Consider the following 19,976-nt stretch of genomic DNA (forward strand, 5'->3'; position numbering starts at 1 on the left):
TCAACTTCACACCCCAGGTGAGTGCAAAGTGGGAAGGCTGCTAGGACCGCTACTGCTCCAGCACCAGAGGAGGATGCTGTGCCTCCTTTCCATGTAGGTGCAGCAGCAGCTGTCGGGGTACGCTGGTGAAGTGGGACCATGCAGAAGGTAGCACAGTAATGCATGTCTGGGGAGTTGCCATTAATAACCAGTGTGGGCCTTTTCTACTATGTCTCCCCTCTGTCAGTTGCAGCTGTGCATCCCTGGAAGCTCTTGGGACCTTGTGTCCAGGCTGAGGGAAAGCTGGTGCTGTTGCTGCAGGGCAGAGCTTATAGCCCCTGCAGTTGGCGTGCCTCTTCCAGTCCCATGGGTGCAGCCAAATCTGTGAGCTGGTGCTTTCCCACGAGCTCTGTGCAGCTTCTGTCCACAGCCTTTAGCTGGAGGCAGGAGCAGGTGCTCACCCTCTCTCCCAGCCCTGTGAAACAAGCTGTTCCCCTGTGCTGTCCCTGGGCAGGGATCTAGCTCTCCCCTGCCCTCTGTCCTTTGTTTGCCCCATGCCTCCTTGCAGCCCCACGGGGGAAAGAGAAGGGGTTGCGCCCTCTAACAGACTGCTGTTCCTTCTGTCAGAATGGGATCACTCCCCTGCACATAGCTTCCCGCCGGGGCAACATCATCATGGTACGGCTGCTGCTGGACCGTGGAGCCCAGATAGAGACAAGGACCAAGGTGAGACCGCTTCTGAATCACCAGCAAGTACATGGGTCGTCTCCCTCTCTGAGCTCCTTGCGTCCAGGGAGCACTGCCGTGCTGCACTGTATAGTGCATACCCTGTGAACGTCTTGCTGGGTGTGCGAGGGAAGGTCCCTGGTGCACTAAGGGGATGGACCAGGTTTTTTGCTGGTGCATGTAGAGGTAAGAGGAGGCTGCATGGCTACAGTGGGTGTGCCCTGAGGGCTGAGGGCAGGCTCAGTTTTGCCTTATTTTGCAAAGAAGTCCAAAGTCCCTGTTATTCTCCTGCCTGAGGGGATCCCTGCCCTTTCTTGCTCATGCTAAGCCCTTGAACCCTTCTCTCTCCCCAGGATGAGCTGACCCCTCTCCACTGTGCAGCTCGCAATGGACATGTGCGAATTGCAGAGATCCTGCTGGACCATGGGGCTCCCATTCAAGCCAAAACCAAGGTACCCATGGGACTCTGTGGGCTTGTGCTTGGTGCCAGGGCCAGGGCAGCACAGGGGGATAACAAGCTGTGCACAATTGCTGGGTGCCACCCATGGCTGGGCTGGGGCTGAGTTTTTGGCCTGCAAAGTTGCAAGGAGCTTCCTGACCTCCTCCTTGGCCCTAGCTGAAGCCCTTTGCCTGAGGGCTGCATACTTCAAAGGGACCAGCCCTGAGAAGGTATACTATATATATATACACACACACTATATATACTATACTATATATACTATAGTGTATATATAGACTATATATACTATATACTATATATATATACACCATACTTCAAAAGGACCAGCCTGAGGATAGCCTGCCCCATGGCAGCAGCTCTTCAGGCCCTGCCCTCTGCTCAGCATTGCTCCCCTGTAAGTCTCGGTGAGGGATTTTGGGACTCCTCTCTGGTAGCACCCTGGGGAACATGACACATCTTCTGCCCCAGAGCTGTGGCCAGGGGAGCGAGGCAGGGGCTGGGCGGAATGCCTGGTCCCCTTCCTGGCCCAGCCCTGAGGCTCTGCTCTGTGGTCGCAGAATGGCTTGTCGCCGATCCACATGGCAGCGCAGGGTGACCACCTGGACTGCGTGCGCCTGCTCCTGCAGTACAGTGCTGAGATCGACGACATCACCCTGGACCACCTAACGCCACTGCATGTGGCTGCGCACTGCGGGCACCACCGGGTGGCCAAGCTGCTGGTGGAGAAGGGGGCCAAGCCCAACTCCCGAGCCCTGGTGAGTGAGGAGGGGCAAGCAGGGCTGGGACGGGGGAGAGGGAGAGTGTTTTCGCAAATGACTGTCCATCTGTCCGTCTGCAGAATGGTTTCACACCCCTTCATATCGCCTGCAAGAAGAACCACATCCGGGTGATGGAGCTGCTACTGAAGACTGGTGCCTCCATCGATGCCGTCACGGAGGTAGGTGGGCTGCAGCCCAGCCCCAGCTCTCCTGCTGCTGTCTGTGCAGAGCAGGCAGTGCTGCAGGGGATGATGGCCCTGTTGCCTCTGCTGGTCCCCAGGCACCTTCTTTATTGTGGCTTAGAGCTCTTTGCAGCTCAAGATCTGTTGAGCCTAGCAGCACCTCCCCACAGCCTGCTCCCTACAGGGCAGCGGGACTGCAGGGGAGGCAGCAGCTCTCTGTGTTCCCCTCAGCTCACCTGCCAGGCTGCTGGGGCCAGGCTGGGGACCCAGAGTTTGCCTCTGTGCTGGAGCATGCCCCGAGGAGGGGGAGGAGGGGGCAGGAAGAGATGTTGGTAAGGCCATCAGCCCCCATCTTGGTTCCTGGACCCTTTCTCTCCACAGTCTGGCCTGACCCCCCTGCATGTGGCCGCCTTCATGGGGCACCTGCCCATCGTCAAGACCCTGCTGCAGCGTGGAGCCTCTCCTAATGTGTCCAATGTGGTGAGTCCCACCCTGGCTGGGGCTGTGGGAACTCAGCATGGTGGGGTCCAGCAGGAGGTGGGGATTGCCCAAGTCCTGCTCTCTCTGCTCTCCTGAGCAATCCCTGGTGTCCCTCAACTTTGTGCTGGCAGGAGGAATTGGTAGGGACCAGAAGAGGTTGTGGGCACTGCTCTCCTGTTCTCAGACCAGAGGAACAACTGCAGGAAGGCATATGCCCCTCCTATGGCCTCACCACTTTATCCTGTCCTTGGTGCAGAAAGTGGAGACACCCCTACACATGGCAGCCAGAGCTGGACACATGGATGTGGCAAAGTACCTGCTGCAGAACCAAGCCAAAGCCAACGCCAAGGCCAAGGTAGGTACAGAGAACCTGTGTGACAGTCCAGCTCTGGGAGCAGCCGGTGCTGGTTTCTTTGCTCTTGCTTGCCCAGAGCCTGGCCTGACAGGGGCTGTGCAACAGCAGGAGCAGGGCCAGGGCCCCTTCAGCATGGCAAGCAAGGGACTGGTCCAGATCTGCCAAAACAGCTTCTCTGCCTTCCTCGCAGGATGACCAGACTCCTCTGCACTGTGCTGCACGCATCGGCCACACGGGCATGGTCAGACTCCTGCTGGAGAACAACGCCAACCCCAACCTGGCCACAACAGCGGGGCACACGCCCCTGCACATCACTGCCAGAGAGGGGCATGTGGACACAGCCCTGGCCCTGCTAGAGAAGGGGGCCTCACAGACCTGCATGACCAAGGTAGGCTGCTGTGGCCACTGCCGCTGAAGGCGTGACCCGGCTGGGCCAAAGCTAGGCAGGCTGGTGGCACAGTGTCCCTGTCACAAGAGGGGCAGCCTCCTCCTGTGCCGCAGCATGCGCCAGTGCTCTCCCTCTCATCACTGTACACCCTGTGATGGGCTGCCTTTCTCCTCAGAAAGGATTTACCCCTCTCCACGTTGCAGCCAAGTATGGGAAGGTGGATGTGGCAGAGCAGCTGTTGGCACATGATGCTCACCCCAATGCAGCAGGGAAGGTGAGTGCTGCTCCTGTGGCAGTGGGAGGAGTGGTGTGGTACGGGGAGAGGCTCTGTCTCACCTGTCTGTGCCCTCTCCCTCTCCCCAGAACGGCCTGACCCCACTGCATGTGGCTGTGCACCACAACAACATGGAGATCGTCAAGCTGCTGCTTCCCAAGGGGAGCTCCACACACAGCTCAGCCTGGGTAAGGCTGGACTGGGTGTCCTTGGGGATGTGTCGTGTGTCCAGTGCATGCCAGCCTGGGGCCAGCATTGCCCCTCAACCCTGACACTCAGGGAGTGTACAAGGGACCATTCACCACCAGCCACTCTCCACGCCTGCCGCTCACGCCTGCCTGTGCCTTGCACCAGCACGTGGGGCAGGCAGGGGTGCCGGGCGGTCATCCTGTTCCAGCAGACAGGCTATGCAAGGGATAGTCCCTGCTGGCAGCGTTGTGGCTGTTGCTTGGGGATGTGTTTCCATGGCAAGCCCTGCTGAGCAGTGCTGCAGTCTGGCAGTTTGGGAAACCACACACGAATGTTTGCATGCAGCTATGAAGCAGTGACTCAGAAAACCCATGAGCTTGTGAGAGTTGCCCCACTCTGCCTGAGCATGGGGAACATCCCCCCCAAAGAGCAGACCAGCAGCCTTGGTTTCCACATTGTTTGCAGAAGCTGCATCCTCAGAACAGACAAGTGGCTGCTGGTGCCGGCCCTCCCCATCTGGCACTCCCCTCTCCCCTCCTGCGCAGGCTGTCGGCAGACTTGCTGGGCAGGCATCAGGAGCAGCCGGTACTGGCGCCAATCCTCCGTTGATCTGCGTCACTGACAGCCTGTGCGTCACCCTGGGCAGAGGGTGTCTGCCAGCTGCTTTGCTCCTGCAGCATGGCAGCAAAGGCAGTGCTCAAGGCCCTGCAGTTTCTGCCTGAATACTAATCCTGCATGTTGCGAGTTTTGCTCCACACCTCAGCCAGACACGTTCTAGGAGGTGTCTGTCTGCCCTGGCCTCTCACAGCTCCAGGTGGCTGAATACTGCTGTAGAAATTAATGTGTGGAAAAATTCAGGACAGCCAATACCAGTTGCACCTGAAGCAGGTGGTCTTTGAAACCCCTGTGCGGACTTGGCTGGAAGAGTGGGATTTGACCTCAGTATCAGGGCTAGTTGCTGCCAGGGAGATGGTTCGGGTGTGAGCCTGCATCCCTGGAGCTCTGGCGGTGACTAGGAAGGGCAGGCCTGGCCTGGAGAGCCAAGGTGGCACCTTCCGTCCCTGCTGGTCTGCTCGGCAGGGGCTGAGCACTGCAACGAGCCTCTCTCCCTGCAGAACGGGTACACCCCCCTGCACATTGCTGCCAAGCAGAACCAGATGGAGGTGGCCAGCAGCTTGCTGCAATATGGGGCTTCTGCAAATGCGGAGTCTGTGCAGGGAGTCACCCCCCTACACCTGGCTTCCCAGGAGGGGCATGCGGACATGGTGGCACTGCTTTTCTCCAAACAAGCCAACGGTGACCTAGGCAACAAGGTAAGTTGTCCCGGTGTGTCCTGCCAGGCTGGAGGCGAACACCCTGGCAGGGAGTAGCAGACAGGGTGGTAGTCCAGGCCCCACTGCCTGCCTGCATTCGGGCAGCAGTGCACTGGCCAAAGGCAGTGTCAGTCAATTTGGCAGGTTGGAGACCTGACTTAGAGTCTCTGCCAGTAGAGCTGCAGTGATGGCATTGCCACTGTGCTGAGATCTCCTCTGTTTGCAGAGTGGCCTGACTCCTCTCCATCTCGTGGCCCAAGAGGGGCATGTGCTAGTTGCTGATGTTCTGGTGAAACACGGAGTCACAGTGGATGCAACGACCAGGGTAAAGTAGTGCATTGACCATGGTTGTGGTGAAAAACATGTGGGGGGAACTACCTCTAGGCCTGCTCCAGGAGGAGCATTGTTTTTCTTCTTCTTTGTGCAAGAGTCTCCCCTCACGCAGGCATCCTTACCATCTTGTCTGTGTCTTGGGGACTATTCCTCCTCTTCCCCCTACCTCCCTGGAGGGATGATTCTTGCCTGCTCCCACAGCTCACCCCTGTACTCCCAGGCACAACGTGGTGTGGTCTGCAGTATGCCTTCTGCCCTGGTCCTGGGCTCTCAGGCAGCACCCACACGCGTGCCCCATCCTTCATCCATGGGGGCTTGCCCATGGGATGAGCATACTCAAGTCAGAAGGGCAGGAAGCACCACTGAGGGCAGGCTGAGACCTGATCTTGTCTTTCAGATGGGCTATACCCCGCTGCATGTGGCCAGCCACTATGGGAACATCAAGCTGGTGAAGTTTTTGCTGCAGCACCAGGCTGGTGTCAATGCCAAGACTAAGGTACAGAAATGTCCTGTGCTCCAAGGACCCTTCTGCACTGGGCAACAGCATGCAGGTTGATGGGGAAGGCTTAGCCTCCCTCCCTGCTTCCACTTCTGCCCCCACATTGCTCCAAGCCCTCCTGTCTCCATGGCTGGAAGCTGCTGTAGTCTAGCTACAGCCCTGGGCAAGTGCTGGGTTCTGCAGAGCCCTTTGCTTACCCTGGAAAGGAGGGAGCTGCCCTCATGCTCCAGGCGTGAAGCACAGTGTGAGGCCCGGGGGCATTTCTGGGGCAGCAGACTCCCAGAACTGATGGCAGCACCCTCTGTCCTCCCCTGCAGCTGGGCTACACCCCTCTGCACCAAGCGGCGCAGCAGGGCCACACAGACGTTGTGACACTGCTGCTGAAGCATGGTGCCTCCCCCAATGAGATCAGCACAGTGAGTACGGCGCTGGCTTGCACCTCTTTACCCCCTGGCAAGCTCAGGTGCCTGCCCGGGCTTCCCTGTGGCTGTTGCTGACCCAGTCCTTCCTCCTTGCGCAGAACGGCACCACTCCCCTGGCCATCGCAAAGCGGCTTGGCTACATTTCTGTCACAGATGTGCTCAAGATTGTCACAGAGGAAACTGACATCCCGGTGAGCCCCTGGGGACTGTGACCAGGACCCTGTGGAGGAGGGCTGGGGCTGGGATCAGCCAGGCAAAGGTCTGCTGAGCGCAGCTGGGCAGGGCCAGCACTGACAGCTGGGTGCCTAGCCCGGGCGTGAGGAGGGGGCTGCAGGTGGCTGTGCAGCAAAGGGCTGGCCTCCTCTGACTCCGCTCTGCTCCCGCAGTCAGTTGGTGACAAGCACCGCATGAGCTTCCCGGAGACCATAGACGAGATTCTGGATGTGTCAGAGGATGAAGGTGAGGGGCCGGAGCTGGATCTCACCGTCCCAGAGATCTGCCAGCTGAGCCAGTGTGACAGGCAGCAGCCCTGGGGACGGGCACTGGCGTTTCTGCTGGCCGGGGTGGGGGAGTTGTGTGGCCCCACGGTGGTCTTGCGGAGAGGACAAGGGGAGCCCACCAGACTTCTCGGGTGGCACCTCCTGGCTTGGGTGCTTTCCTACACTATGCAGGAGGGATATGCCTGGACCTCTCAGTGGTCCCATGCCCCAGGGACAGTGTGCAGAGAGCCCTTGGGCATGCAGAGCCCCCACCGTGCCCTGCTCCACGGGGTGGTACCAGCTCCCAGCCTGGCTGCAGCTGGTCCGCTCCTGCTCCCTCCCACCAAGACCTCACCTTTGCCTCTTCTTACTTTGCAGGCACTGCTCATGTCACAGTAATGGGTATGAAATGTGTCCCCCTGCCCCAGCTCAATGGCCCATTTCACCCCATGGCCACTAACCATCCGCACGCCACATCCATCTGCTGAGCCTTGCTGCTGGGCTGGTGCTATCCAGTGCAGGCCCTGCCATCCCGCCCTGCCCATCTGTGTCCGTGCTGCTTGCTGTGGTGTGACTGCATGAATGGGGCCGTCCCCTCACTGGGGGGGAGCCCTGGCTCCCTGTCAGCCCCAGGCCCTGTCCCCAGTAGGCGGAAGAGCCTGGTTCTGTGACAAACTCCGGTGCCCCTCCACAGCTGCCCCGTGCTGTCCTGGCCAGGGCAGGGATGAACCTGAGTGCTCAAGGGTCTCCGTGCTGCTACAGTCCCCTCCTCATCACTGGGGCTCTCTCCCTGCTTTGGGAGGTGTTGGACTCCTTCTCATAGGGCACTGGCAAGAGCTGAACCCTGGTGAACTCAGCAGGCATTAATTGGGCCAGCAGGCGGTGCTGACTGGGCTTGTGCCTCCAAGGGGGTGCGTGGATACACTTGGCAGTGTTAGGGCATCCTTCCTGCGTCCCCAGCCCTGCCTACACTCCTGTCCCCAGCATCCAACGGCAGGGTGTTCTCGGCAGGCTCTGCTCTGTGCTTGGTGCTGTGGGAAAGGGGTTGGCTAGCAGCTGAGGCTCCTGACAGCTACCACAGCTCCTGTCCCACTGACCCACAGCACAGGCCTTGGCCTTACCGGCAGACCCCATCTGGCAGAGGGCAAAGCCACCCCGTGGCTGGCTGAGACTCAGGGGACGAGTGTGTGTGGCCAGCAGTGGGAGCAGAGATGGGCCCTGGCTCCAGCCCTGAGGAGGGATGGGGGCAAGGGCTGGACGTCTGTGCTCCCTTGTCCTTCTGCCTCGCTGCGTGCTGAGCCAGCTCTCTGTTTCAGAGGAGGAGCTGATCCCACCAAAGCCCAGGACACCCGATCCCAGGGACCAGGAGGGCAAGAGGGAGATGCTGGAGTTTGTCACCACGACAACACTGGAGCAAACGTAAGAGGCACTGGATGGTGGGGAGGGAGTGGGTACAAGGCACGGGGCCAGCCTGGTGCTGGGCTGGGATGCCAGTGGGGCAGGGACAGCTCTGGGCAAGGAATGGATCACTGAGCCCCTACCAGCTAGCATAGCAGGCAAAGCTAGTTGATGGTGTTCCTGCACCAGGACATGGGTCTGCTGCTGAGTTTGCCTTCATCCAGCAACCCCGGGACTCCCTGGGGACGGCTGGGGGGCTGAGGAGCCCAGGCTTGCCACTTCAGTGGCTGTCACTGCCCTCTTCTGCCAGGGCGGAGTCTCCAGCTGTCCTGCAGGTCCCCTGCGTCCCACCTGAGACTGTGGTGACCAGAGCGGAGGAGACTGAGCAGGTAGGACCTGTGGAGACAGAAGCTGAGCAAGTCAGCCTGCTGCATGCACCCTCAGTGTCCCCACAGGAGGTGAGCATGAGACACAGCCTGCCACAGCCCCTCCAGGCATTCCCTGCCGGGGGGAGCCCCCCCATCACCACAGAGCCAAAACATGGTGTGGGTGGTGGGGATGGACCCGGTGGTATGGAACTGCCCAGGGAGGGTTGTGAGACTGTGGAGGAATGGGCAGGCTCAGCACCCCCAAATAGGACCCTGTGCCCATGGGGGCTCTTCCCTGCCTTACCCAGCCCTCCAAGGAGTTCGATGAGGACTCCCTGATCCCCAGCTGCCCAGCCACTGAGACCTCGGATAACATCAGCCCAGTGGCCAGCCCCGTGCACACAGGGTGAGTGCCCAGCCCGTGTGGCACACGTATGCTCTGCGCGTGAGCCAGCTGCAAGGTGCCCACCTGCCCATGCCTCTGCCCGCTCCAGGTTCCTTGTGAGCTTCATGGTCGATGCCCGTGGCGGCTCCATGCGGGGCAGCCGGCACCATGGACTGCGCGTGGTCATCCCGCCCCGCGCCTGTGCCGCACCAACCCGCATCACCTGCCGCCTGGTGAAGCCCCAAAAGCTGCCTGCACCCCCACCGCTGGCTGAGGAGGAGGGTCTGGCCAGCCGAATCATCGCCCTGGGGCCCGCCAGCGCGCAGTTCCTCAGGTGAGCACAGCTGGGAACAGAGCAGATGGGGCTGCCCACACTGGGGCTGTCCCTCAGGACTGGGGACAGATCCGGGCTCCTCTGGAGTCTCTGCCAGCTGGGGCAAGAACTCTGCCCATCTCTGCCTCTGGGGGTCTGGTGCAGGAGAGATCCCACCTCCAGCCAGGCGTACCATGTTTCTGGGGTGGGTCGTTCCAGCATAACGGAGCAGTGGCTATGCTGTGGTAGGAAAAGCCCTGACCAGCATGGTCCCGCTGGGCGCAGAGCCCCGTTTCGCAGAGAGAGGGGTGTGAGCAGTCCTGCCTTCCTCCTCTGGCAGCTGTACAGCATGGGCAGGTGCTCTGCCCAGGGCCACCTTGCTGCCTGTGGGTCTCAGTGGCAGCGCGTGGGTACAAGCACCCTTCCTCTGCTGTCTGCAGCCCCGTCATTGTGGAGATCCCACACTTTGCCTCGTATGGGCGCGGAGACCGCGAGCTGGTGGTGTTGCGCAGTGAGAATGGCTCTGTCTGGAAGGAGCACCGCAATCGCTATGAGGAGAGCTACATGGACCAGCTGCTCAATGGCATGGATGAGGGTGAGAGTGCCAGGCAGGCAAGGGCTTGGCACCATGTGGCTCCCCACAGGCAGGGCTGTGGCTGGGCTGGGTGGTGGGATGGGGCTGAACATGGCATGGTTGGTGCAGCTCGGAGGGGGTGGTGGGTGACAGCCACGGTCTTGGTGTGTGAGCATTGATGGCTGTGCTGCCTTTGCAGAGCTGGAGAGCCTGGAGGAGCTGGAGAAGAGGAGGGTCTGCCGCATCATCACCACCGACTTCCCTCTCTACTTCGTGGTCATGTCCCGGATTTGCCAGGACTGTGATCTGATTGGCCCTGAGGGAGGGTGTTTGAAAAGCACGCTGGTGCCCATGGTACAGGCCACCTTCCCAGACACCGCTGTCACCAAGAGAGTGAGGCTGGCCCTGCAGGTGAGCCCCAGAGAGCCTGGCTGAGGACCCAGCTGGGCTTCTGCAGGCAGGGGTAGACATCAGGCCCAGGCTGTGCCCCAGCCCAGAGGAAACCGGCCCTGATGCCTGTGGTTGTGCTGCCTGCAGGCGCAGCCCGTGCCCGACGAGCTGGTGACTAAGCTGCTGGGGAACCAGGCGACCTTCAGCCCCATCATCACGGTGGAGCCGCGCCGGAGAAAGTTCCACCGCCCCATTGGCCTCCGCATCCCACTGCCACCATCCTGGAAGGACAATCCCCGAGACAGTGGCGAGGGTGACACCACCAGCCTGCGCCTGCTCTGCAGTGTGATTGGTGAGGCTGCCAACCCCTGCCGCGCAGGCGAGCATGCTCTCTGGTGGGGATGGGCTGGGCCGCCTCAGTGGGATGCAGCTGCTGGGAGTTAAGGACAGGTCACGGAGGTGGAGAGAGCAAATGCCTTGGGGGATGCAGCCCCCAGGCTTATGGAAAGGCAGTGTGCTCACCCTTGCTTTCTGCTGCAGGAGGGACAGCCCAAGCCCAGTGGGAAGACATAACAGGCACCACAAAGCTGGTCTATGAAAACGAGTGTGCTAACTTTACCACCAATGTGTCTGCCAGGTGAGTCCTGGGTGAGCACGTGTTCCTCTTGAAAAGAGGCGCTTAGGGACATGGTTTAGTGGGCATGGTGGTGTTGGGTTGACGGTTGGACTCGATGATCTTAGAGGTCTCTTCCAACCTTAATGGTTCTATGATTCTATGATCTGGGGACATCTGCTGCTCCTCGGGCCCTCTTGGGGTGCAGCCTGTACCAGGAGGAGCCTCCTGCCCCTGTGCTTATTGTGGTGCTGCCCCATTGCCACATGCAGGGCAGTTGCCTCCAGTCTTGAGACCCCCATGCTGCCTCAGCATGCATCAGGAAACACAACAACTGGGTGTGCAGAGGGAAGGGGCCATTCTTTGTGCTTGGGTGGGTCCCCATCACAAATGGGGCTGCTCCTGTACCCAGAGCTCTTGCGGCACCCCTTGTGGTGCAGTTTGCTGTTGGGGAGGGGCAGCTCTCCTGGTGCCACTGGGGAACCTGCCCAGCAGAGCCCTGACCCAGCCCTCCTGCAGGTTCTGGCTGGCCGACTGCCCGCGCACAGCTGAGGCCGTGCACTTTGCCACAATGCTGTACAAGGAGCTGACAGCTGTGCCCTACATGGCCAAATTCGTGGTGTTTGCCAAGATGAACGATGCACGGGAAGGCCGGCTGCGCTGCTACTGCATGACTGATGACAAGGTTGACAAGACTTTGGAGCAGCATGAAAACTTCACTGAGGTGGCCCGCAGCAGGGACATTGAGGTTTGTCCCCAGCAGCATGTGTAGGGGGGCAGCAGGGAGAGGGCTGCCCAAGCGAGGGGAGACTGATGCCAGTGGAGGGGCCTGGCCCTGGCCCAGGGAGGAGAGCTGGGGTTATCTGCCCTGTCCAGGGGCAGGAGAAACAGCTCTGCACAGGGTCTGAGCCTGTTTTCTGCTCCCTGCCAGGTGGTAGAGGGGATGCCTTTGCATGTCGAGCTCTCAGGGAACCTGGTGCCTGTCAAGAAGGCCACTCAGCCCCGCACCTTCCTCTTCCAGTCCTTCCGGGAGAATCGTCTCGCCATCCCCATCAAGGTAATGGCAGAGTGCAAGGCTGGGCTGCAGTTGGGGCCCCTGCACCTGCCCTGTGCCAGGCCACCTAACCGGGCTCTTGGTGCCCAGGTTCGGGACAGCAGCCGGGAAGCCAGTGGCTCCCTGTCTTTCTTGCGTAAGGCCATGAAATACGAGGACCTTCAGCATGTGCTCTGCCACCTGAACATCAGCATACCACCCTGCACCAAGGTCAGTGCTGGGTCTCTGGCACCTCTGGGAGGGGACGGCAGGGGCCCATCCCTCCCCCAGGTGCAGGAGACAGCTCTCGCTGTCAGTCTTTCTTCCTCAGCTGCTCCACATGGCCATGCCATGCCGCTCTGGGGCTGTGGGAGAAGCTTGGTGCCAGGGCAGAGCTGCTGCCCTCTTTTCAAGCTGGTGACCCCTTGGTTTGTCCCCACTCTCACAGGGAAGCGGCAGTGAGGAGCGGAGGAGGACACTGACGCCGTTGTCTCTGCGGGAGCGATACAGCATCCTAAGCGAGACCAGTTTCGGTACGCAGCCTGCTGGGACTGTTCAAGCCCACTCACCACCTGTGCTTGGCGTGCCCAAGCCCGGTGGAAAGGCTGGGCTGACCCTGTCATACTTGCGCTCGTGGCAGCTTCCCTTTCCATGAGGGTTTCCTTGGTCCTGCCTGCAGGGCAGTGCCATGCCTGCGGGGCTGCAAGACCCCCACCCCCAGCACCCCTTTCCCCTCCCCACGCCGCTGCAGGGCCATTGCACAGCTGAAGTTGTGACTCCCTCTTCTCCTCCAGGCTCTCTGAGCAGCACGGACAAGGCAGACCAGAAGATGGTTGACATAGCAGAACAGCTGGGCCTCAGCTGGGCCGGTGAGTCCGCACCTGACGGCACAACACTCCTCGGAAAGCTGATACTTAGGAAGGCTGGAAACATGCTGCAGGGTGGAGTGAATATGCTTTACACTGCCCAGGGAGCTGGGCCCTGATGCAGTTGGTATGCATGCAGTCTGCACTAGCTCCTCTGGCAGGCTGGCCTTGCCTCCCAGCACTTCTGCTAAACTGTGAGCATACCGTGGCACTGAAATAAACCTTGTTGCAGCTGTGCATGCATTCACACACACACGCACAGATACCAAGCTAGAGTTTTGTTCCGAGTTGTATGTATTGCTGCTGTTCATGGAGGCCCAGCGCTGTTGTTGCAGCCACACACCCAATGGCAGCACCCGTGCTTCTTCCTTAGCATGAGACACTACTACGCTAGTCACAGCCAGCCTGTGCAGAGGGGCTTCAACCTCTGCCCTGTCCCAGCTCCTGCTCCTGCATATTCTGCTGTGTTCAGTTGTATGTGATGTGGGGGGACTCTGTGCTGGGTCTGGCTGAGCCCTTCACAACATCCCTAGCCTTTTTGGCTCGGGAGCTGGTGGTGGGCACCAGATGGTGTGATGCTGAGATGTGGTGTCTCCCCCAGAGCTGGCACGTGAGCTGCAGTTTGGGGTGGATGACATCAACAGGATACGTGTGGAGAACCCCAACTCCCTGCTGGAGCAAAGCATAGCCTTACTCAACCTCTGGGTCAGCCGCGAGGGCAAGAGTGTCAAGAGTGAGTATCTGCGGTGCCCTGTTATAGGCGTGAAGGTGGCAGGGCTGGCTGCGCAGAGCAGCATGTGCATGCTCAGGGGTCACTGGCTCTACACAGCCAGTTCATGCACACCTGCCTGCCTGGAGGGTGTCTGGGGCGTGGCTGTGTTCCCCTAGTGACCAGTTTGCTGACACTGGCTTCCCCCTGCAGTTGAGAGTCTGTACACGGCGCTGAGGAACATCGACCGCAGCGAGATTGTCAACACGCTGGAGGGCTCTGGCCGGCAAAGCCGCAGCCTGAAGGGCAGCTGGCGCTACACGGACAGAGATTACTCTCTCTCGCCGTCCCAGATGAATGGTGAGTTCTGGCTTCTGGCAGGGACTGCAGGAGAGCCCCGGAGGCAGAGTCCATGCAGACAGATTGGGGCTGATACCTTGCCTGACCAGGGTGCCAGTGGCCTGCTGGGAGCTCAGTGGGCACAAGGCGTTGCCGACAGACACGGCCTCTTCACTGGGGCTTACGCTGCAGGAAGCTTGGCCATGCCATACTGCCTTCTCAGAAGCTCTCTAGGTGGGGTGGACACACGTTCCTTATCCCGATATGCCAGTGAGAGGTGCCTCTGGCTGTGCGAGCTGAGCGGTGGCCAGGGAGCTCACAGAGTCCTGGCTCTCTGGCTGTGGTGGTGTGCCCAGGCTGGGTCCCAGGCGGAGCATGCCTGGGTGCAGGCACACAGCTGGGGTCAGCTGCAGTGCGCGCTGTCAGGGAGCCGGCACACCAGGCAGGGACAGGGCTTTGTGCTGCTGCAGCCCTGCACTGTGGCGCTGCCCGTGCAGCATTGGCTCATCGCTCTGTCCCTCTCTGTCTCTCCCCTTGTTCTGCTCTCTCAAACATGCCACCTAGTGCCATCAGGTGCGGACACTCCTGTGGGTCACTTCTTGTCACCTCTCTCCTCTGAGCTCATCCTGGCCTCTCCTTCTGTCATCTTCCTCCACTGCCTGTCTCCCACTGTGTCCACCTCAGCTGAGCCCTCTGGGAGCCACGTCCTGCTCCAGCAACTGCATGTCACTGGGGACTGCCCCTCTCATGGCTGTTGTGCTTGCAGGTGGCCACCCAGGCCTTCTCCTCCTGCGCTACCCTGCGCTCATTCCCTCGCTCGCCCTGCACTGCTTGCCCCCAGCCAGGCACCTGCACAGGGGAGAGGTGCCCTTTCTGTGCTGGGAGTCCCAGCTGTCCCCCATGCCTCGGCTGTGACTAGCAATCTCTGGCTGCCTGGGGAGCAGAATGCATTCTCTGCTGATCTCCGGGGTAGGAAAGGGGCTAGTGGCTCAGAGCTGAAAAAGTCTGAGCAAAGCCACCTGTGTGGGTGGGAGTGCCTGGCTTGGCTGTAGTCTGTATCGGTGTGCCTAGGCTGTGCACATGGCCCTGGGTGATGAGGACACGACAACTGCTTGTCATGTAGCCCCAGAGACACCAACAGGGCCCTGTAGGGCCCTGGCTGCCTCCCACAGGGCCTTGGGGTTGCATGACATGTACCAGGGCCATTCTTCCCTGCTCATGGTACTACTTCCAGCCTGCTCCTCTGTGCTGCAGTGAGGGGTTGACTTTGGGAGTCAGTGCCTGCCAGACTTGGCCACCTGAACTCCAGGCTGACCATCAGCCAGCTGATGCTGGATGGGGGCTGTGGGCAGGGACCCAGGGGCTGAAGGAGCAGGGTAGCAAAGAGGGTGCTGTGTCCTGCAGTGTGGATGGGGCATCGTGTGGACCTCAGGCCAGTCCTCCCCGCAGGGAGTGGGCAGCCCCAGGACCTGCCTGAACCAACCCCAGGACTCGAAGGGAGGCATGGCAGCATTTACAGGGACCATGCAAAGGCAGCAGCTCTGTGAGCGCAGCCCTACTCAGCCCAGCCACTGGGGTCTGTGGCATGACCGCTGCTGTCCTTGGGGCAGGCACCCTCCCGGAGCCTGTTTCCCTTCTCGCCCCACTGTGCTTGTGCGTGCGTGAGATGGCTGCTGGAGATGTCGCCTCTGTCTGCCCATATAGGTTACGCTTCGCTGCAGGACGAGCTGCTGTCCCCTGCCTCCCTGCATTACACGCTGCCATCCCCACTGCGTGCCGACCAGTACTGGAATGAGGTGGCCATCATGGATGCTATCCCCATGGCTGCCACCGAGCAGGACGCCCTGATGGAGATGTCCGACATGCAGGTGTGGTCCTCGGGGCTCACCCCCTCGCTGGTGACTGCTGAGGACTCCTCTCTGGAGTGCAGCAAGGCCGAGGACTCGGACGCCACAAGCGAAGGCCGGTTCCCGGGGCAGCTTCTAGCAGATGCACATGGCCCAGACCACATGGGCTCTATGGACCTGGTTGAGGATGACACAGTGGACTCAGATGCCATGAATGGCCTGATTGACCTTCTAGAGCAGGAGGAGGGGCAGAGGCCAGAGGGGAAGATGCCAGCCGGTGGTCGCCAGCCAGGGACCAGGGAGCAGGACTTGGAGAGTGAAGTCTCTTTTGTTTCAGTTCAGCAGAAGGTGCAAGCCAGGATCACGGCATCACCTACCATTAGCCACGTCGTGGAGAAGAGTGCAGACAGGTACTGTGGCCTGGGGTGCCGTGGTGGTGGTGGGAGGGGAGCAGAACTGCTTCGCCAGCTATTGCCCTGTGCTGGGCCAGCTGCAATAATCTCCCAGCTTTGCTTGCTTCTCTGCTGGTCTCCAGCTCTGGACCCTGGGCATCCCTGGCAGACAGAGCAGTGACTTGGGCCGAGTGCCTTGCACCTCTCTGGAGATGCTCTGGGGGGGCTCCTTGCAGAGTACCTGGGAGGGACCCCAGGCAGACAGCCAGGCTCTGCATGTAGGTTGTGCTTACCAGAGCCATCTCAGCCTGGGCTGCATCCTCCCGTGTTCCCAGTGGCACTGGTTCCGTGACGTCCCTGGCAGAGCCCAGTGATGCTCCACAGCATTGCCTTAGACTGTCGCAGCCAGGCTGCGAGGCTGTGTGGTGGGCAGGGAGCGTGGCAGGGAGGAGGCCTGTGCCCTTTGTGCATCTGCATTTTGTGCTGCTTGTGCCGGGTGCCCGGCAGTGCTGTGAGCCGGGGAGCCCAGCGCCTGGTGGGGTACAGGCTGTGCCGGCATGCCTGCCGGAGGTAGGCTGATACTCAGGGTGTAGCACTCCATGGCAAAGCTGACTGCCTCTCTCTCTCTGTCTCTCTCTCCCTGTCCCTGTCCCTCTCCGGTGCCCAGGCTGAGGGACTGGAATGCAGAAGGCTCCTTTATCTCCTGCCTACAGGACCTGACAGCGGGCTCCTGGCAGGAGGGGGTCACCCGAAGGCTGCTCCCGACGCACACCATGGCCTCCGGGGCACAAGGCCAGGAGCAAGAGCAGGTCCTGGTGCCAGCCGTGGAGCTGATGCGGGTCAGCTCCACAGAGGACAGCGACTGGCAGCCCCAGCACCCCACAGGCAGCTGGCAGGAGGAGGCAGACAGCTGCTTCTTTGGGCAGGTGAGGGTAAGAGCAGGGGGACCTGGCCCCGCAGGAGGTGGAGACCCTATGGACAGCCCTTTCCTGAGCCTGCTGCAAGGCCAGCTGGGCAGACTGGGTGCTAGCGGAGGCACAAGTCTCCTGGCACATTTCCTGTCCTCTGCCCCTGGAGGTGCCACTCAGCCCAGAATAGCCTGCTGTGCTTGATACCTGAGCTCTTGCTCTCCATTTATAACCCAGCCAGCCTCTCTGCCTGCTTCCTTATTGAGTATATCTGCTGTGGCTGCCAGCCCAACAGCCTGCTGGAGCCAGAAATAGAGCTGGTCTGGGGGCCAGGCTGGGTGGTGGGCATCCTGCCACAGCCACATGGAGCCGGCAGGTACAAGGTGAGGGCAAGTGTCTTTCCCCAGCCAGGGCACATACAGCCATCCCAGCAGCACAGCCATGCTCGGAGGTGGTTGCTCAGCTCTGCAGTGCATGTCTCCTGAGTCATGTGCGATTCCAGTGACACCCCGAACCCCTGTCTCCTGCCCGGGGCTTCATTTGTCCTGTGACAGAGGACTGTATACTGCCCTCCCACCACAGCCAGGAAGACAGATTGTTGGCAAGCTGATGGAGAAGGGGGACAGGGCTGTCCCGGTTACCGCCTGGCTGGGGACGGATGGTGCTGTCGCAGTCCTGGCCCCCCCCCGCCCCCGCCATGACTTTGACAGAAGCTGTGAATGCAAAGGACACCCCATCTGCGCACTCCCTTCTCGCCGCCCACAGCCAGCTGAGCTGCAGCAGCTAGGGTTACAGCAGTCTTTCCACAGAGCCAGGGCACTGCACCGGGCAGGCTGCAGACCCGCAGGGCTGCTCCTGCCCCGGGGGCTTTGCCCGTACCAGCCGGATAGCATGGCTGGGCTCTGAGCAGCAGGCTCAGACCCGCAGGGCATGTGTGGAGCTGCGCGCGCTGAGGCAGGATGTGGGCTTTCCTGGCCCAGTTGCTGATCGCCCTGGTGCTGCTGGCCTTCTTCCTGGTCAGCTGCCAGAACGTCATGCACATCGTCAGGGGCTCTGTCCGCTTCCTGCTCAAACACGCCCACCGTGAGCTGGACAAGGAGCTCGGGGAGAGCCAGGGGCTGGCGGATGATGAGGAGGCTCTCTCCACCAGGGTCATCCGCCGGCGCGTCCTTGTGAAGGTAATGAGCAGGGAGCTGAGAGACCAGCCCAAGGGCAGATGCAGAGGAGAGCAGTGAAGGGATGGGTCAGGGTGGGAGACAGAGGCTGTGAGGTGCATGTTAAGTATACTGTTCTGCCTCCAAAGGGGCTCCCCTCACCCCCTAAAATGCCCTGATGTCCCTCCTGTCACTGCAGGGGAACGAAGTCCTTCATCTCCCTGGAGAGCAGGTGACTGAGGAGCAGTTCACAGATGATCAAGGCAATATCATCACCAAGAAGGTGAGTGTTCGAGGGCATGGTGCAGGCAAGGCCATGCGCAACCTTTCTCCTCTCCCCTCTGCCCGGCTGCCCTGCTCCTCCCTGCAGCCCAGGGGCCCATGCAGGGCACCCGCGTCCCACCATCTTTGCTTACAGTCATGGCACTTCTCTGGCCAGATCCTGTGCATGGGACAGAGGCTGCACGCCACGTGTGGTTCAGGGCCAGACTGGGCGAGGAGGGAGGCATGGTGCCTGGGGGCTAGCTGTGATGCCCAGCTGTGCGGGCCTCCACAGGTCGTCCGGAAGGTGGTGCGTCAGCTGGGCCCTTGTGACACAGATGACAGGCAGGAGCAGGAGGAGCTGATTCTGGAGGGCTCCCTGCAGGAGCCCCAAGACCTGGAGGCTGAGGACGATCACTTCATGAAATACTCCATCCTGCACCGGGACGGTCTGGGGGCCAAGGTACAGTGTGACTTATAGCCCTGCCTTGCAGGCACCCTGCCCTGCAGGCACCCTGCCCGGGGCCAGCACTGCTTCTGCAGGATTCACGGGCTTTGGGGCTCTGCCATCCTCTATCCTTTCTTCTGCCCTGCTCTCCTCTCCTGTTTCCCCTCTAAGGCTTCCAGGGGCAGCTCTTGCCCGCTGCACCAGTCGTCTTGCTCGGTGTCTTCTGCCAACTGACTCTGCTTTTCCCTCTCCTGTCCTCTTCTGTATGTCTGTCTGTTCACCTGGGTGATGTCCTGCTTCCTGCCCCTGCGGCTTCCTCAGGAGGAGGTGCGAGTGCGTGTCCCGAAACCGGAGGTCTCCAGGGGCAGGATGGGGGCTCAGGTAGTGAAACGAGCCAGCCTGAAAAGGGGGAAGCAGTGACCCCTCAAATGGCCTCTTTTGAGGTAACCCCACCTTTGCTCTTCCTTCTATCCCAGCTCCCCATGTTGCTGCCTGCACTGAGCTGCTGGTCGTGCACATCCTCCTGGGGAAAGTGTAACAGGGCTGTGTCCAGCTCTCGGGCTGCAGAGAGGGGTTTCTGTGCTGCAGCAAAATGCTGAGGGTGGGCAGCGGCGTGCCCCTGCTGCTAACCCGCTCCTGGGCCCAGGGCCTGGGTGCAATGGGCACGGGGTGCCCTGCTGTGCAGCAGTGCTCCAGCCAGGTGCTGGTGCTGGGTCAGCCTCTGCGCTCAGCACTCCGCTGCAGCCACAGCACCAGGAGCTGCTACTGCAGTCAACAGCGTCCTGGGTACTCGGGGTAATGGTCCCCAGTGACAGGGCGACGGGGTTGTTACTCCTGGTTATGCTGGACTACAGCAGAGGGATGGTCTTTGTCCAAAACTACTCCAGGGAGTGGATAACATTTGCATGAGGTCTGAGTAGAGCTGTCCCCTTCATCCACGAGCACAAACTGTGCAGCCTTGTGGCAGATGAGACCAGCCCTTGGAGCCTGGTGCCCCTGCCTTCCCTTCCCACGGGGTGCAGCCAGGCACCGGCAGAGCCGTGAGCCAGATGAGGGGTGTCACAGTTCTGCTGGGCCATGGCCTGCTGCCTGTGCTCGCAGCACTCCTGCTGGGAGATGCAAGCGGCTGGCCCCCCCCGCC

At 60.8% G+C, this 19,976-nt stretch overlaps 1 protein-coding gene across 1 annotated transcript in view; it reads left to right on the top strand.

Moving 5' to 3' along the window:
* ANK1 (ankyrin 1, erythrocytic) overlaps positions 1–19,976 on the top strand; it is a 42,241-nt gene that overhangs the window by 18,590 nt on the left and 3,675 nt on the right. The window contains 37 exon segments of the mRNA XM_009328292.1: positions 1–17; positions 607–705; positions 1,059–1,157; positions 1,723–1,920; positions 2,004–2,102; positions 2,487–2,585; positions 2,842–2,940; positions 3,131–3,328; positions 3,504–3,602; positions 3,692–3,790; positions 4,907–5,104; positions 5,331–5,429; positions 5,835–5,933; positions 6,254–6,352; positions 6,457–6,549; positions 6,745–6,817; positions 7,216–7,239; positions 8,154–8,256; positions 8,546–8,624; positions 8,912–9,009; positions 9,098–9,322; positions 9,742–9,896; positions 10,075–10,286; positions 10,413–10,617; positions 10,806–10,902; positions 11,398–11,626; positions 11,810–11,935; positions 12,023–12,142; positions 12,360–12,444; positions 12,706–12,780; positions 13,379–13,510; positions 13,700–13,846; positions 15,530–16,082; positions 16,732–16,990; positions 18,326–18,409; positions 18,683–18,850; positions 19,157–19,278. The exon segment at positions 1–17 is cut by the window's left edge and continues 31 nt beyond it. Coding sequence (XP_009326567.1) covers positions 1–17; positions 607–705; positions 1,059–1,157; positions 1,723–1,920; positions 2,004–2,102; positions 2,487–2,585; positions 2,842–2,940; positions 3,131–3,328; positions 3,504–3,602; positions 3,692–3,790; positions 4,907–5,104; positions 5,331–5,429; positions 5,835–5,933; positions 6,254–6,352; positions 6,457–6,549; positions 6,745–6,817; positions 7,216–7,239; positions 8,154–8,256; positions 8,546–8,624; positions 8,912–9,009; positions 9,098–9,322; positions 9,742–9,896; positions 10,075–10,286; positions 10,413–10,617; positions 10,806–10,902; positions 11,398–11,626; positions 11,810–11,935; positions 12,023–12,142; positions 12,360–12,444; positions 12,706–12,780; positions 13,379–13,510; positions 13,700–13,846; positions 15,530–16,082; positions 16,732–16,990; positions 18,326–18,409; positions 18,683–18,850; positions 19,157–19,255 — 5,042 coding nt within the window. The 3' untranslated portion in view covers positions 19,256–19,278.

The sequence above is a fragment of the Pygoscelis adeliae genome, unplaced genomic scaffold (assembly GCF_000699105.1).
Source record: "Pygoscelis adeliae isolate BGI_AS28 unplaced genomic scaffold, ASM69910v1 Scaffold597, whole genome shotgun sequence".
NCBI lineage: Eukaryota > Metazoa > Chordata > Aves > Sphenisciformes > Spheniscidae > Pygoscelis > Pygoscelis adeliae.